The following is a 17,055-nucleotide window of genomic DNA, read 5'->3' as shown; positions in this document are numbered from 1 at the left end:
AACAGAGGAATGATAGAGGATGGAGGGATCAGTAGTAGAGAACAGAAGAATGATAGAGGATGGAGGGATCAGTAGTAGAGAACAGAAGAATGATAGAGGATGGAGGGATCGGTAATAGAGAACAGAAGAATGATAGAGGATGGAGGGATCAGTAGTAGAGAACAGAAGAATGATATAGGATGGAGGGATCAGTAGTAGAGAACAGAAGAATGATAGAGGATGGAGGGATCAGTAGTAGAGAACAGAAGAATGATAGAGGATGGAGGGATCAGTAGTAGAGAACAGAAGAATGATAGAGGATGGAGGGATCAGTAGTAGAGAACAGAAGAATGATAGAGGATGGAGGGATCAGTAGTAGAGAACAGAAGAATGATATAGGATGGAGGGATCGGTAGTAGAGAACAGAAGAATGATATAGGATGGAGGGATCGGTAGTAGAGAACAGAAGAATGATAGAGGATGGAGGGATCAGTAGTAGAGAACAGAAGAATGATAGAGGATGGAGGGATCAGTAGTAGAGAACAGAAGAATGATAGAGGATGGAGGGATCGGTAGTAGAGAACAGAAGAATGATAAAGGATGGAGGGATCGATAGTAGAGAACAGAAGAATGATAAAGGATGGAGGGATCGGTAGTAGAGAACAGAAGAATGATAGAGGATGGAGGGATCGGTAGTAGAGAACAGAAGAATGATAAAGGATGGAGGGATCGGTAGTAGAGAACAGAAGAATGATAGAGGATGGAGGGATCGGTAATAGAGAACAGAAGAATGATAGAGGATGGAGGGATCAGTAATAGAGAACAGAAGAATGATAGAGGATGGAGGGATCAGTAATAGAGAACAGAAGAATGATAGAGGATGGAGGGATCAGTAATAGAGAACAGAAGAATGATAGAATGAGAGGATGGAGTGAGAGAATGAAAGTCACGCCTGTAGAATTTGACTTCGCTGTAGAAGTAGATCCGGGTTGCTTCACACAACGCCTGAAGATTGTGTATCCATGTGCAGATGTTTTGGAAAAAGTAGTTCCAGTTTATGTTTTATTCGAAACATCTTTGGACTGTGATGTAAAAACTGGTTTTCTTTGTCCGACACAGTTCAGGGAAAATGGATGTAAGATTATTTATTAGAATTAAAAGTTATTCCCCCTCACCTGCAGGTCGATGTAACCTTCATCACTGTCTGCTAATCTGGAATATTTCACTTTATTGTTTGAGATTCCTCCACCGTCTGAACTGCTCAGAGCGGGCATCATGACCTGATCACAACATGGAGTAAAACAAAATTAACTTAATAATAATAATAATAATAATAATAATAATAATAATAATAATAATATTTAAAATTAATACAGATTTCTTTGCATACAGTACAACACGATTTTAAACGTAGACAATAGAATATAAAATACAAAATATACATAAATATAAAATACTAGTAACACATACTGTAGAGGAAACAATCTTATAAATAATAATAATAATAATAATAATAATAATAATAATAATAATAATAATTCTGTAAAAAAAAAAAAACACACACAAAGAAGATAAATGTGATCAAATATGGAGATCAAACCCTGAAAGCGATAAAAGTTACAATAACATAATGATGAAATATCGAAAGACACAAATATAAATGAAATAAACATTATTCTATTTGAAGCTAATTCAATTGAAATATTAAGAAAGTTGTGACTCGATAATTATTTTAAAGCAATAAAAAATAAATAATAGCGTCACTAACGTTGTCTGAAATGTAGCAGGAATCAGGTTTCCTTTTTTTCCCTCCACAGAAAATAAATATAATTAATAGAATAACAGAGCTGTTACAGAATCAACTCTCTAAATTGTTTAGATTGTTTACTTCCGGGTTTCTGACGCTATGTCACGTGACGTCACAAGGGAGGCGGTGTTTCCTTTTCGTTCGCGTCCGGCTCAACAAATGTATACAAAAAAAAAAAATCCGCCATATTGGACAGGCTTATTAACTGCTACGACACGTCAACGCTTCCGCCATATTGGAAAGGTCCACATTTCACACCAAGTCAATAGAAGTCTATGGGAAGACGCTGGTGGCGTCTTTCTAGTCATTATATTTTATTTTTATTTCAGAAAGAGAATTTGAAAAACTATAAAGGACCGTTGTTATTAATACTCCAGAACCAAACTAGAAAAAAAACAAGACATTTTCTTATTTCTTCATGGATGCACGCAAAAGAAATCCGAAAAATTATGATTTTAAGTAATGACACAGGAATTAAAATTATTATGCTGCCAAAGGAACATGTCAAAATATGGGGCAAGATAGCTAGAAGATCAAACAGGTTAATCAAAATGACCTTGGAACATCATCTTAATGTGATTTTAGAAAAACGTCGTCGTCTTCATCGATTTCAGAGGACTTGGTGTGTGAATATGGGGAAACTGTGGGGTTTTCAGCAAGAAATGTAAGAACATTAAGTACTGAACGTAGGACTGATTTCTATCTTCGACTCACATTTGGAACTAAAGGAATCCACTTCATGACATAACAGTCTATAATTCTATTTACACCCGATAAGGACTTTACAGTTTTTTTTGCATTGGAGCGCTTCTCTTATCAGAAATATAATTCTCAAAACTACTTGTTCCTCCACATCATTTAGTAATTTGTGCTCATCATAAAAACATTTCTTGTTGCTTTGATCAAATTGTGAATGCTTTAGTACATTATTTTTATATATTGTATACAAGTGTCTGCTGTTTCCTACGTTATCAGTTGTTTATTTCATGTTGATTAAATTATATTATACTGATTTCACCTGAATAGTTTTAACCCCCAAAACATCTCAGCATCAGTTTATTGTATAAGTCATTAAATGCAGAATCTGCTCCACCCACTTTGAGCTCAAGTCCCACCCACTTTGAGCTCAAGTCCCACCCACTTTGAGCTGACCCCGACCCCTAACTTGAGAATTCAGCTCAGTCAGGATAACGGTTCCCGCCATATTGGACAGGATCGCTAGCCAATACTGCACGTGAACGCGCCCGCCATATTGGAAAGGTCAGATTTTATTACAAGTCAATGCAAGTCTATGGGCATACACTGGGGCCGCAAGATTAAATTTAACAGCACGTGTCTTTATGTTTATCTGAATTATCGAGGTGCAGAAGCCACTTGGAGAAGCTCATGATCCAGAAGCCTGACATTAAATGTATTATATTGTCTAAAATAACCTGAAATATACATATTGGTGTTTTACTCTTATGGAAAATGAATGAGTATCAGGATCGGCAGATATTTACGTTTATGGCATTTGACAGATGCTCTTATCCAGAGTGACTTACAATAATCACATTCACACAACTGAGCAGCTATGGGGTTAAGGGCCTTGCTCAGGGACCCAGAAGTTGCAAATTGGTGGGATTTAAACTCACGACCTTCAGAGCCAAAGTCAAATGCTATAACCACTAAACTCTCCCAGATGTTTGAGAACTAAACAGCCTAAAGATGCATGAAGTTACTGAGCAACTCAAGAACTATGAAGATGGTTTAAGACTGCAATCTGCATAAACATTTCTGCATTTAAGCGGCCATTACAGAACAGAACCTTAACAATGATGGAAGTGTAATGAATAGACATTCAGTGTTGAGGATGGGAGTTGGGCTCCTCTTTTACCTGTTTCATGGTGCTTATTTCGCTCATAAGGTATAAACTTATAGTCACAAACATATACATTTTTAGCTTATAACCTCTATATCTCTGTAAAGCTGCTTTGGGACAATGTCCATTGTTAAAACCTGTTCACAAATAAAATTTAACTGAACTGAACTCACCAGGCTTCACATTTAAGTATTTCCTTTAATACATGTAATCTACAAACACCTTCAGAACTGCTGCCTGCCGCTTTTATTAATCTGTCACGTAAAATGTTTGACCATCAATGACAGGTGAGTGGTTTCCTCATGCCAGCGTTGCTCTTCGCTGTCTTCAAAAGGTTTGTACATTTTCTTGTCTCTCCAATCTGATACCACAAGGTACTAATGCACTGAAACAGGTCACTATAATGTATATAGTCAGATCCTCCCAAGCTTTTTTTGTACACAAATCTGTAAACAAATGGGCCTCAAATTGTCCATACCCCCGCAGGAGAATTTCACACGTGAATGCTCTTGATGTAGTTTAATTAATTCCTAGACAACAACGTATTTCGGATATGAGTGCAGCTTATCGTCGAGTTCCAGCTTCCAGACAACTGAAGTGACAATTAGTCTGAGCAATTTCCTAACAGAGAGCCATTTTCCTGTTCTCTCCTGTGAATAATCCAACACAAACAAAACCTCCTGGGAATAAATTAGCATACATTACCGGAAGAGGCGTCCATTCGAGAGCATCGAATCAACATTTTAATAAGGAGATTTTTGTGGTGTATATATATATATATATGTATGTATATGTATATATGTGTGTGTGTGTGTGTGTGTGTGTGTGTGTGTGTGTGTGTGTGTGTGTGTGTGTAAAGGCTTAAAGAACATTACAACTGACAATAATTGGACCCCTTGCTTGGCCTCATCCTTTTTTGTAATGTTGGTCGAAATCCAAAGCGATATTAAAATTCTGAGCATGTCTCAAGTTTCTGAGTCTCTTTGAGTGTCTCCGAGTGTGTCTGCGAGTCTCTGAGAGTTAAGAGGATTGGGGAAAGCTGATGATATTTACCCAGGACAAGTAGCCCTATAGAAAAATGTTGACATTTATTAAATTTATCGCATTTAACCTACCAAGAGACACGAACATTTCGCTTTCAGGGCTCTGGATAGTTTTCTCCCAATTACCTACAAATTCTAAAAGCACAAGGGGCATCATGGATGGCAATCCAGCAGGATTCTGAGAGCATTTTATAACCTGTGCTCATGCCAATTCTCTTGTTTCCTTTCATTATCAGAATCTGATCTTCATATACATAAAATCCTGTAACCACAAAATACTGCTTTCTGGGAAAATTTGTAGAAATAGAACAAATTAGTGAGTGTACAGATTCAGCAGCATACAAAGGAAAAGAGTGAATGCATCCATCTATTTAATTCGAGCAAAATACATTTGGACATTGCATACATTTTGATGAACTGAGCTGAATAGCATGAGCTTGGCCCCTGCCCAATGCACCAGCCCATCCTGAGTGCACAAAAAAGTGGCATAAAGGAGGGGCATAAAGGGCTCATACCGTCATCTTGTAGTGGCTGTAAAGCATGTAACTTGCATAAAGATGCCTCTTCGAGTCGGGTGTTTTCACTCGCATGTCCTTCGGTCCGTTATTTATTTCATCCGAGCTCTCGGAGACACGACTTCTAAAAAGGTGAGTTTTTATATGAATATTTAAGAACAATTTGTCTGTACTATTTTTTTTTATATTTGAAATGCAGTTGTTTATTATGCTGTGATTCCCTGATTGGTGGATTTTTGTGAGATTGATGCACGTCTGAATTATTTTGCTGGAATTTCATGTCTTGATTTGTGAAAGCATAGGTATACTTTGTGAATATTTTTGCACAATATACAAATCAATATGCATACAAACTTGTACAATAACATTTAGAAATTCAGAATAACAACAAATGTTAGTTGTCAAACATTCCAAATAACTGCATTTACAAGATCAAGCATGAATTCATATGACATGAGATAGATCAGGTGTTTGCTATATCAGCCCGGCTTCTTCCTCTCTGTTCACAGGATGCTGCAAGTGTTTTCAAGAATGCACAACAGACTGAAGAAACACAATGACAGTCAGTGGAACTTTCAGACTAAGTTTAGTGTTTAGATGTAGTTGTTCTTTGACCTCCACTGGAAGACGAGGTGAAGATGGCAAGAAGACGATTCTGACCAGAATGAATCCAGAACCCAAGCTGATGGATTTAAAACATGGATGACTATGATATCAACACTGTATGTACCACCTGAAGTAGAATTGATCAATAAACACAAGAGCCACTTCACAGGAGATGTGCTATGATGTCTGCTAAAGAAAACCTCACTGCAGTGTTAAACCTTGACAGCTGCCTGAACTGCACCCAGGCATCAGTATATGATGTAAACATCCCCAAAGTAGTAACCATGGTGGTGGTCTTCATGCTTTTTGTTGTGTTTGGAGTAACGGGGAATGTGCTGGTCATCATGTCTGTAGCGTGCCATCGTCAGCTCCGGTCGGTCACGCACTACTTCATGGCCAACTTAGCTGTTGCTGATCTGCTGCTGAGTTGCGCGGTGGTGCCTTTGTCGGCTTCATCCGAGGCGCTCGGACGCTGGGTGTTGGGCCGAGTTCTGTGTGGTGTTTGGGCATCACTCGATGTCATGTGCTGCACCGCATCCATTTTTAACCTTTGTGCTATCTCCGTAGACCGCTGGCTGGCTGTAAGCTACCCACTACGATACCCAAGCCTAGTCACAAGTGGGCGTGCTATTGGTGCCATGGTGGGTGTCTGGGTGGCGTCGGTTGGCATTTCCGTCGGTCCACTGTTTGGCTGGCGAAAGCCAATGCCTGACGATGAATCTGTGTGTAACGTCAACGAAGACCCGGGATACACCATTTTCTCGGCCGCCTGCTCATTCTACATTCCCCTGACTGTAATATTGGTCATGTACTGTAAAGTCTACATAGTGGCACGAAGCAAAGCAAGAAGTCTCCACGAAGGGCAATGGCACAGTGATGTAAAGGACGGCGCGGGGTTCAGGATCCACCGTGGCAATGCTCAGAGATGCCATGCTGAGAGCAGAACTGAAGATGAGGGAAGTAGGAAATGTTGCACCTATGGTGCCCTGGTGAAGCTGCTCACGTTCTCCAGGGAGATGAAAGCGGAAAAGACCCTGGGAATAGTGGTGGGCTGCTTCGTCCTTTGCTGGCTTCCGTTCTTTCTCGTGCTGCCCATCAGTGAGTACATGTTCTGCCAATTGAAATGATGTTAACTAGTTACTCAGATTATAGACAAGATGTATATCATTGTTCAATTCTCAGCTCCGATTGAGCTAAGAATTAAACAATGGTATGAATAACTTTCAAGGCACAAATCACAAGTTAAATTAATACAAATAAATTTACTTTTTTGATTGCATTGATTTGATAATAAAAACAAATCTATATCCACATATCCACATGAAGCCATATAAACTATATGGAAAAAATAATTGTGATAATTTTCTGGTTCTTCCCCAAACTGAAAGGTACACAATTGTATCGGACGTCTCTGGATGCAGGAGCATGACATTTTCCATTTACTTGAACTAGGAGACCCAAACCTGTTCCAACATAACAATGCCCCTGTGCACAAATCCAGCTCCATGAAGATTTGCTTTACATGGGTTGGAGTGGAAGATCTCCTACTATAGAGCTCTTAACCCTATTGAACACCTCTGGGATGATTGGACCTCACCTACTTCAGGACCTGACTTATTATCACAGCAAATGGGAAATACATTTGGAATAGGATGTTCAAAAAGCACATAGCAATCATATGGCCAGGTGTTCACACACTAGATGTTGAAGTGTGGAGCTTGTGGAGATTTGTGGAGATTCATTCAGCAACAAGGGTGTTAGTAAAGTCAGGTGCTGTTGTAGATGATGAAAAGAGGCCTGTGGTGTTCAATAGGCTATAGAGAGGAGATCTTCCACTCCAAACCATTTAATGCATATCTTCATGGTGTCATTCTGGAACAGTGCTTTGTGGTGGAAGTTTGAGTAAGAACCACCTATGGCTGGAAAAGACAAGTGTCCCAATACTAATTATATTATTAATATAGTCAATTTATGTTTTTTTCTCTATGTAGGCTCCATCTTTCCAGACCTCAGACCCTCCGACACCGTATTTAAGATCACTTTCTGGCTTGGATACTTCAACAGCTGCCTAAACCCTATTATCTACACTTGCTTCAGTCAGGAGTTCAAAAAAGCCTTCCAGAACGTTCTTAAAAGCCACTGCCTTCTCAAAACCACCAGTGCCACCCCTCAGACCCAAATCTCTTACCATCCCACCCTGCCCTCTTGTCCTGTCACTCATTCTGCCCCACAGTTTACACCCACAGGGGGAAATCAGGTGAATAAAGGTCTCCTGAAGGTCTGCTGCTTCAGCGCCAGAGTCAAAACTGCCAACACTGAGACTCGTCATGCCTTTGTGGACATGAAAGGATTGACAGGACAGGCTGTGTGAGACGTCAAGGACGTGATCTATACAAAAAAAAAAAAATAGTATCATAAAAGATTATATATTCAGCAGATTCTAAACTCCTGAGTCCACTAGTGAGATTTCACTACATTTTCGAGTGCAACAGTGACTGTGGAAACACCAAGACCTTTATGTGTTTTAGAGATATGCATATTCCTTTTGTTTCTTAACTCTGTAAAACACAAAGATTGGACAGTGAATGAAATTCTTTGGAGTACAAATATGACATTTTTGTCTCTAACAGAAGAACTTGTGTGAGATGGAGAACAGGAGAGAAGATGTGATCAGACTCCCTTACCCCCACACTCACACATGGAGGTGGAAGCTTAGTGGTTTGGAGTTGTTTTGGAGCAGAGAAGGTTCCGGAAAATGAAAGGAATCCTGAACCAACATGGCTCCCATTCCATACTTCAGCACCATGCAGTTCCGTCTGGACTGCGGCTCTTCGGAAGCGACTTCACCGTACGACGAGACGATGAGCCGAAGCACACGTCTGAGTTCTGTAGTAAATTCTTAGAGAGCAAACAGTCGTCTGAAGTGATATCTATCATGAAAACACCTGCCCAGTCGACGCACCCAAATCCTATTGAACTGCTCTGGGATGAACACGAACATCGCCATCTAGTGAAGAACATCTTTGGCGAGTTTTACAAGAGACACAGCAAAGTGTTTCAGCTGAACGTTTGTAGAAGTGTCCAGATGCTAAGTGTGTAAAGCTGTTCTTCATACTAAGGCAAGATTTTTCAATGAAAATAAAGTGGAACATCTGGACATTTATAGATTTGTTTGTTCAGAGTAAATCTTCAGACCGCATTTGTTGCATAGAAACAAAAGGAACATCCACGTGTCTCTCAAAAACCATTTTGTAACTGTTTTGATTGTTTATGCTCAGACATTCACTTTGAGATGTTTGATAATTGTGTGTACGTATTTTAGAAACCATTTGGTAGTAAAAATGAATAAACATTATCCCTTATGGTATAGTGCTTCAATCTCTCTGAAACACTATACCATATATATATATATATATATATATATATATATATATATATATATATATATATATATATATATATATACAGTGAGGAAAATAAGTATTTGAACACCCTGCTATTTTGCAAGTTCTCCCACTTAGAAATCATGGAGGGGTCTAAAATTGTCATCGTAGGTGCATGTCCACTGTGAGAGACATAATCTAAAAAAAAAATCCAGAAATCACAATGTATGATTTTTAAACTATTTATTTGTATGATACAGCTGCAAATAAGTATTTGAACACCTGTCTATCAGCTAAAATTCTGACCCTCAAAGACCTGTTAGTCTGCCTTTAAAATGTCCACCTCCACTACATTTATTATCCTTAATTAGATGAACCTGTTTGAGGTCGTTAGCTGCATAAAGACACCTGTCCACCCCATACAATCAGTAAGAATCCAACTACTAACATGGCCAAGACCAAAGAGCTGTCCAAAGACACTAGAGACAAAATTGTACACCTCCACAAGGCTGGAAAGGGCTACGGCGAAACTGCCAAGCAGCTTGGTGAAAAAAGGTCCACTGTTGGAGCAATCATTAGAAAATGGAAGAAGCTAAACATGACTGTCAATCTCCCTCGGACTGGGGCTCCATGCAAGATCTCACCTCGTGGGGTCTCAATGATCCTAAGGAAGGTGAGAAATCAGCCCAGAACTACACGGGAGGAGCTGGTCAATGACCTGAAAAGAGCTGGGACCACCGTTTCCAAGGTTACTGTTGGTAATACACTAAGACGTCATGGTTTGAAATCATGCATGGCACGGAAGGTTCCCCTGCTTAAACCAGCACATGTCCAGGCACGTCTTAAGTTTGCCAATGACCATTTGGATGATCCAGAGGAGTCATGGGAGAAAGTCATGTGGTCAGATGAGACCAAAATAGAACTTTTGGGTCATAATTCCACTAAACGTGTTTGGAATGATGAGTACCATCCCAAGAACACCATCCCTACTGTGAAGCATGGGGGTGGTAGCATCATGCTTTGGGGGTGTTTTTCTGCACATGGTAACCTTCTTTCCTCAGTTAGAGCATTGAAGATGGGTCGAGGCTGGGTCTTCCAACATGACAATAACCCGAAGCACACAGCCAGGATAACCAAGGAGTGGCTCTGTTAGAAGCATATCAAGGTTCTGGCGTGGCCTAGCCAGTCTCCAGACCTAAACCCAATAGAGAATCTTTGGAGGGAGCTCAAACTCCGTGTTTCTCAGCGACAGGCCAGAAACCTGACTGATCTAGAGAAGATCAGTGTGGAGGAGTGGGCCAAAATCCCTCCTGCAGTGTGTGCAAACCTGGTGAAAAACTACAGGAAACGTTTGACCTCTGTAATTGCAAACAAAGGCTACTGTACCAAATATTAACATTGACTTTCTCAGGTGTTCAAATACTTATTTGCAGCTGCATCATACAAATAAATAGTTAAAAAATCATACATTGTGATTTCTGGATTTTTTTTTTTTTTTAGATTATGTCTCTCACAGTGGACATGCACCTACGATGACAATTTCAGACCCCTCCATGATTTCTAAGTGGGAGAACTTGCAAAATAGCAGGGTGTTCAAATACTTATTTTCCTCACTGTATATATATATATATATACAGTGGGTACGGAAAGTATTCAGACCCCCTTAAATTTTTCACTCTTTGTTATATTGCAGCCATTTGCTAAAATCATTTAGGTTCATTCTTCTTCCTCATGAATGTACACACAGCTCCCCATATTGACAGAAAAACACAGAATTGTTGACATTGTTGCAGATTTATTAAAAAAGAAAAACTGAAATATCACATGGTCCTAAGTATTCAGACCCTTTGCTCAGTATTTAGTAGAAGCCCCCTTTTGATCTAATACAGCCAGGAGTCTTTTTGGGAAAGATGCAACAAGTCTTTCACACCTGGATTTGGGGATCCTCTGCCATTCCTCCTTGCAGATCCTCTCCAGTTCTGTCAGGTTGGATGGTAAACGTTGGTGGACAGCCATTTTTAGGTCTCTCCAGAGATGCTCAATTGGGTTTAAGTCAGGGCTCTGGCTGGGCCATTCAAGAACAGTCACGGAGTTGTTGTGAAGCCACTCCTTCGTTATTTTAGCTGTGTGCTTAGGGTCATTGTCTTGTTGGAAGGTAAACCTTCGGCCCAGGCTGAGGTCCAGAGCACTCTGGAGAAGGTTTTGTCCAGGATATCCCTGTACTTGGCCGCATTCATCTTTCCCTCGTTTTCAACCAGTCGTCCTGTCCCTGCAGCTGAAAAACACCCCCACAACATGATGCTGCCACCACCATGCTTCACTGTTGGGACTGTATTGGACAGGTGATGAGCAGTGCCTGGTTTTCTCCACACATACCGCTTAGAATTAAGGCCAAAAAGTTCTATTTTGGTCTCATCAGACCAGAGAATCTTATTTCTCACCATCTTGGAGTCCTTCAGGTGTTTTTTAGCAAACTCCATGCGGGCTTTCATGTGTCTTACACTGAGGAGAGGCTTCCGTCGGGCCACTCTGCCATAAAGCCCCGACTGGTGGAGGGCTGCAGTAATGGTTGACTTTCTACAACTTTCTCCCATCTCCTGACTGCATCTCTGGAGCTCAGCCACAGTGATCTTTGGGTTCTTCTTTACCTCGCTCACCAAGGCTCTTCTCCCCCGATAGCTCAGTTTGGCCGGACGGCCAGCTCTAGGAATGGTTCTGGTCGTCCCAAACGTCTTCCATTTGAGGATTATGGAGGCCACTGTGCTCTTAGGAACCTTAAGTGCAGCAGAAATCTTTTTGTAACCTTGGCCAGATCTGTGCCTTGCCACAATTCTGTCTCTGAGCTCTTCAGGCAGTTCCTTTGACCTCATGATTCTCATTTGCTCTGACATGCATTGTGATCTGGAAGGTCTTATATAAACAGGTGTGTGGCTTTCCTAATCAAGTCCAATCAGTATAATCAAACACAGCTGGACTCAAATGAAGGTGTAGAACCATCTCAAGGATGATCAGAAGAAATGAAAAGCACCTAAATTAAATATATGAGTGTCACAGCAAAGGGTCTGAATACTTAGGACCATGTGATATTTCAGTTTTTCTTTTTTAATAAATCTGCAACAATGTCAACAATTCTGTGTTTTTCTGTCAGTATGGGGAGCTGTGTGTACATTCATGAGGAAGAAGAATGAACTTAAATGATTTTAGCAAATGGCTGCAATATAACAAAGAGTGAAAAATTAAAGGGGGTCTGAATACTTTCCGTACCCACTGTATATATATATATATATATATATATATATATATATATATATATATATATATATATATATATATATATATATATATATATATCCCCAAGTCTATCCCCTTGTTCCACACATTAGGCAGGTGTATCTATTTTCCCCTCTCTATTCTCCTGAGGTTCTCCTGCCTATATCTCATTTTCCATAAGCATGTTGCTCTATTAACGTTGCTGTGACACTGTGACGCTGTGCACCACAAGGAGAAAAGCACTATCGCTCTTTTCCCGACTGCCAAGAACCAGCATAAAAGCACCTCGAAATGCAAAAACGTAGAGCACAGTTTTCTTCTCAAAGACCCCAACCTTTAAACAAATGAAATCCAACATCATAAATTCCATAGAATTTGTCAAAAAAATTGACCTGACTATAAGATGTTCTTCTTAAACATCCAATTCCATAATTGCTGTTGTAATTAACTCCACTCTTCCCTGAAGATGTTCCACTAGATGTTGGAGTGTGCTTATGGAGATTTGCGCTCATTCAATCACAAGGGTGTTAAATAAACATTTAACATTGAACATATAGAGTTCTATAGCAGGAGATCTTCTACCTGAACCCATGTGAAGCACATCTTCATGGAACTGGCTTTGTGCACAGGGTTTGCATTGTCACTCTGGAACAGTTTTGGGTCTCTAAGTTCAAGTGAAGGAATAATTTCATGTTACTGCATTCAAACACGTCCTATAAAAGTGTGTGCCTCTAACATTTTGGTAACAGTTTGAGGAGGAACCACATATGGATGGAAAAGTCAGGTGTCCCAAAACATGTGTCCATTCACAGTGTCTCTGATAAGTGAAATGAAACCCGTTTTTTATTACTTTATTCTAAATCTTTGTGCAGGAATATATTCGTTTATTTACGTGACCATATCAAAGAGACATTTGTGCTGTATTTAGAAGAACGAAGCCCATAGTCGATATGGTGTATAGTGCCACCTAGTGGTTCACCATCATCAACATCTTTCTGTCTCTGCTGTAGTTGGATGTTTTCTTTTCAAAAGCTGTTTGGGATAAACCAAGATATTAGTAATGCTGCATGTTAATACATTATACAGACAAAACTATTGGGACACTGGACACAGTGGTCCCTCCCCAAAATCCGACCACAAAGTTGGAGGCATGCAATTGTATTCATGTTTTTGGAGGCAGGAGCATTACATCTTCCTTTTAACTGAACTAGGAGACCCAAAAATGTTCCAGCATGACAATACCCCTGTGCGTAAATCCATCTCAATGAAGATACGCTTTGCATGGGTTGGAAGTCTGTGGAAGATCTCCTGCTATAGAGCCAGGCTTCCTCACCTTCTTACCTTCTTACCTTGTGGCTGAAAGAATATCCACAAAATCTCCACAAAATTCAGCTCCATGAATATCTGCTTTACATGGGTTGGAATGAAAGACCTCCTACATAGACATCCAACCCTATTGAACATATGAACTGGAACGCTGACCGCACACAAGACCTCCTCACATCACCAACATCAGTACCTGACTTTACTAACATCCTTAAAGCAAAATGAATCTACACAAAATCTAGTGGAACATCTTCATCAGAAGAGTGGAGATCATTATAAGAGCAAAAGGGGACTCAGTGTGGAATGAGATGAAAAGCACATACTAATCTTATGGTCAGGTGTCTACAAACTTTTGCTTATAAAGTGTATTTGGAAATTGAAAAAGCTGTTTCTGATTAAACATAAAATTTCCCTTCAACATTTTTCCTGCATGTGCGACTTGGTGTGCCAAAACATTTGCACACGATTAATCATTAATCGATCAAGTTTATTGCTGTATAAAACAAAGATGATGTCATGGATTTTATTATATAGATGAGCAACAACAAAACTTTCAATAAAACCTCATTAATCTATTGAAATGACTGCAATGGGAATTTTGTATTTATTCAACATTGTGTGTTTATAGTTTTTATCGGGATTTCTGGAGGAAACCTGAAACCCAATAATAAAGCAGGAGAAGATTGTATGGATTGTGGTTCACCTGAAAGGGTCCGTTCACAGTTCTTTTTTTCCCCCCTTTGTAACTACAGAGGAAGAGGCCCTTTTTCTGTTGAGCGAAATGAAACGCTTCGTCAAGACGTGGAAAAAAAAACAAGCACGTGTCTTGAGAATAAATAAATATAAGATCAATCAAGAATACAATAACAAAATAATTGATTGATAATCAAGAGGTGCCAATATATATGCATTCAAAAAACTATATATTTATGGCAACAGGCAGATGTACATATCCAAATCGATTTACAACGAGTGAGCAGTTGAGGGTTCAGATTCAAGATATGATATTTTTAGGGCCTCGCTCAGGGGCCACATTTTAGTGGTGCTGTGATCAGAATCAAACATATTTTTTTATTTTTGACTCAAGTGAAATGGGAGTTAAAAAATGTATTTTAATCCCTTTTGGGCTTCTCCCATTAGGGGGCGCCACAGTGGATCATCCGTCTCCATCCCCCCTTGTCCTCTACATCTGCCTCTTTCACACCAACTACCTGCATGTCTTCCCTCACCACATCCATAAACCTCATCCTTGGTCTTCCTCTTTTCCTCCTTCCTGGTGTCTCCATCTTCAGCATTCTCCTACTGATAAACCCCATGTCCCTCCTCTGCACATGTCCAAACCTTCTCAATCTCTCCTCCCTCACCTTTTCTCCAAAACGTCCTACATTCGCTGTCCCTCTAATAAACTCATTTCTAATCCTGTCCATCGTCGTCACTCTCAATAAACAAGTAAATAAATAAATAAACTGATTAATTAATTAATTACAGAGATGATGAAGGGGGTCTATGGGGTGCCAACACCACCTAATCACATGCAATAAGCTCAAGTATTTACCCAACAGTTTTATCTCCTGGGTTGTGAGATAAATATATATATATATTTATCTATCAGCTCGGTAACAGCTAGAGCAAGATCAATTAATATAGAATATTTACTAAGGGTGCCAATATTATTATTATTATTATTATTATTATTATTATTATTATTATTATATTACTGTAAGTCATTGTAGCTGCGTCGAGTCGATTCCCATGATGACATCACCAAGAAAAGACAACAATTTTTTTTTTTTTTTTTACTTTTTTAATTTTGTCAAACCACCATGTTTTTTTTTTATTTTTTTTTTTTACATCACCATCCATTACACACTTTTCAGCGCGAGCGAACATCCAAAAACCCCAAAGACGTGATCGACCAGCCAAAACAGTGGGGTTTGAAGAAAAAGGGAGGGAGGGGTGGGGAGGGTCAGGGGGTAAAGGAGGGGCTAGTGAAGAAAGAGGAAGGATTCTAACAGCATTGCAAACCTTAGGCTGAAATGTCCCTCAGCCCCAGTCAGCAAACAGCGTTTCACTTACATCACATACTAGAGGCATATAAAACATACAAGTTTACAGAATGAGGTACGTTAAGTATAAGTGTGTATGTGTGTGTGTGTGTGTGTGTGTGTGTGTGTGTGTGTGTGTGTGTGTGTGTGTGCTCTGAATGTTGAAAGCTATACTAGATGATGATGTGAGGAGCTGAAGCTTAAGGCATGTCTTTTTTTTTCTTATAACAGCTTAATGCACATGCATGCATACACCAGCGGCTCAGTGGGTTCATCCTTTTCTTTTTATTTTTTTCGGGAGTATGTGGTGTCCGTATGTGTGTACGTATTACACCGATCCACACAGAGAACCTTCGAGAACATGCAACACCCCCCTCCCCAGACAAGAGGAGAACATCATGTCACCCGAAGATGATGAGAAAAGCGTTACGACATGTTAAACCGTTTCCAGAAACAAACATGTGTTTTATCTTACAGAATGAAAAAAAAAAAAAAAAAAACGGACGAATGAGTCAATGTTGTTTTTATAGCACCGTGTCTGGAAGGGTTGCTACGGGCAACGTCCGACCTATCGGATTGCGTTGCCATGACAAACACTGAGCTGTAGTCATAGTAACGCAGGACAACACATCGAATGCAGGAAGGAGGGAAGTCGCAGAGGGGAACAGACGTCGTTAGTCAAATGAAATGAAAATACTAATATAAAAAAAACTAGTAATATAATACTAAAATTTTGTCGAAATCCCAGGACACACACACACACCACCACCTTCACCTTCCCAGATATTTGATCAACAAAGGAAAGAGGATCACATGCCGCAAAAATAGTTTACGTCCAGGGCCGGATTTGTTCGCTAACCTTCTCCTTTACTAACTTCCACTCGGAAAACATCGTTTTGCTTCTCTCGGGATTGTCAGCGCTGCGTCTCGGGGGATCTGATGCCATTTGAAATGCCTTATAGAGTTAAAACAGCTGGAGGATCTGGCAACCGAGAGCGTACGATCGCACCCCTGGGAAAGGCGGCGTAATAAAAACACACAAATCTCATAGTGTGTGTGAGTGTGTGAGCGTGAGCACGAGTGAGTGAAGGTGTGTGTGTGTGTGTGTGTGTGTGTGTGTGTGTGTGTTTACGTAGTCATGGGAAACGAAAGGTGAGGGACCGAGGAGCCAGGATTTTTACAGATGAGAGATAAAATATTTATATATATATATATATATA

The 17,055-nt window shown here is 39.9% G+C and overlaps 2 protein-coding genes across 3 annotated transcripts in view; one reads left to right on the top strand and one right to left on the bottom strand.

Annotated features, from left to right (window-relative positions):
• The window catches only part of tmem230a (transmembrane protein 230a), a 12,525-nt gene extending 10,620 nt beyond the window's left edge, over nt 1–1,905 (bottom strand). Inside the window, exons 1-2 of the mRNA XM_083568872.1 lie at nt 1,748–1,905; nt 1,155–1,259 (exon numbers count right to left, since the gene is read on the bottom strand). Coding sequence (XP_083424998.1) covers nt 1,155–1,256 — 102 coding nt within the window. The 5' untranslated portion in view covers nt 1,257–1,259; nt 1,748–1,905. The remainder of the gene's footprint in view (nt 1–1,154; nt 1,260–1,747) is intronic.
• A 3,090-nt stretch (nt 1,906–4,995) lies between these two features.
• Nucleotides 4,996–17,055, top strand: part of adra1ab (adrenoceptor alpha 1Ab) — a 445,038-nt gene continuing 432,978 nt past the window's right edge. Inside the window, exons 1-3 of one of the 2 annotated variants that reach the window (XR_014537868.1) lie at nt 4,996–5,337; nt 5,715–6,909; nt 7,803–8,515. Coding sequence is in view for 1 of the 2 variants with exons in the window: in XM_083568798.1 (XP_083424924.1) it covers nt 5,991–6,909; nt 7,803–8,182 (1,299 nt within the window). In the remaining variant the exon portion in view is untranslated. Of the gene's footprint in view, nt 5,338–5,714; nt 6,910–7,802; nt 8,975–17,055 lie in introns of those variants that run through there. The other variant, XM_083568798.1, reaches the window with a different exon arrangement.

Source organism: Silurus aristotelis (genome assembly GCF_946808225.1).
Source record: "Silurus aristotelis genome assembly, chromosome: 18".
Classification (NCBI taxonomy): domain Eukaryota; kingdom Metazoa; phylum Chordata; class Actinopteri; order Siluriformes; family Siluridae; genus Silurus; species Silurus aristotelis.
The sequence above is the reverse complement of the archived record's forward strand: the minus strand, read 5'-3'. Positions and strand labels throughout refer to the sequence as shown.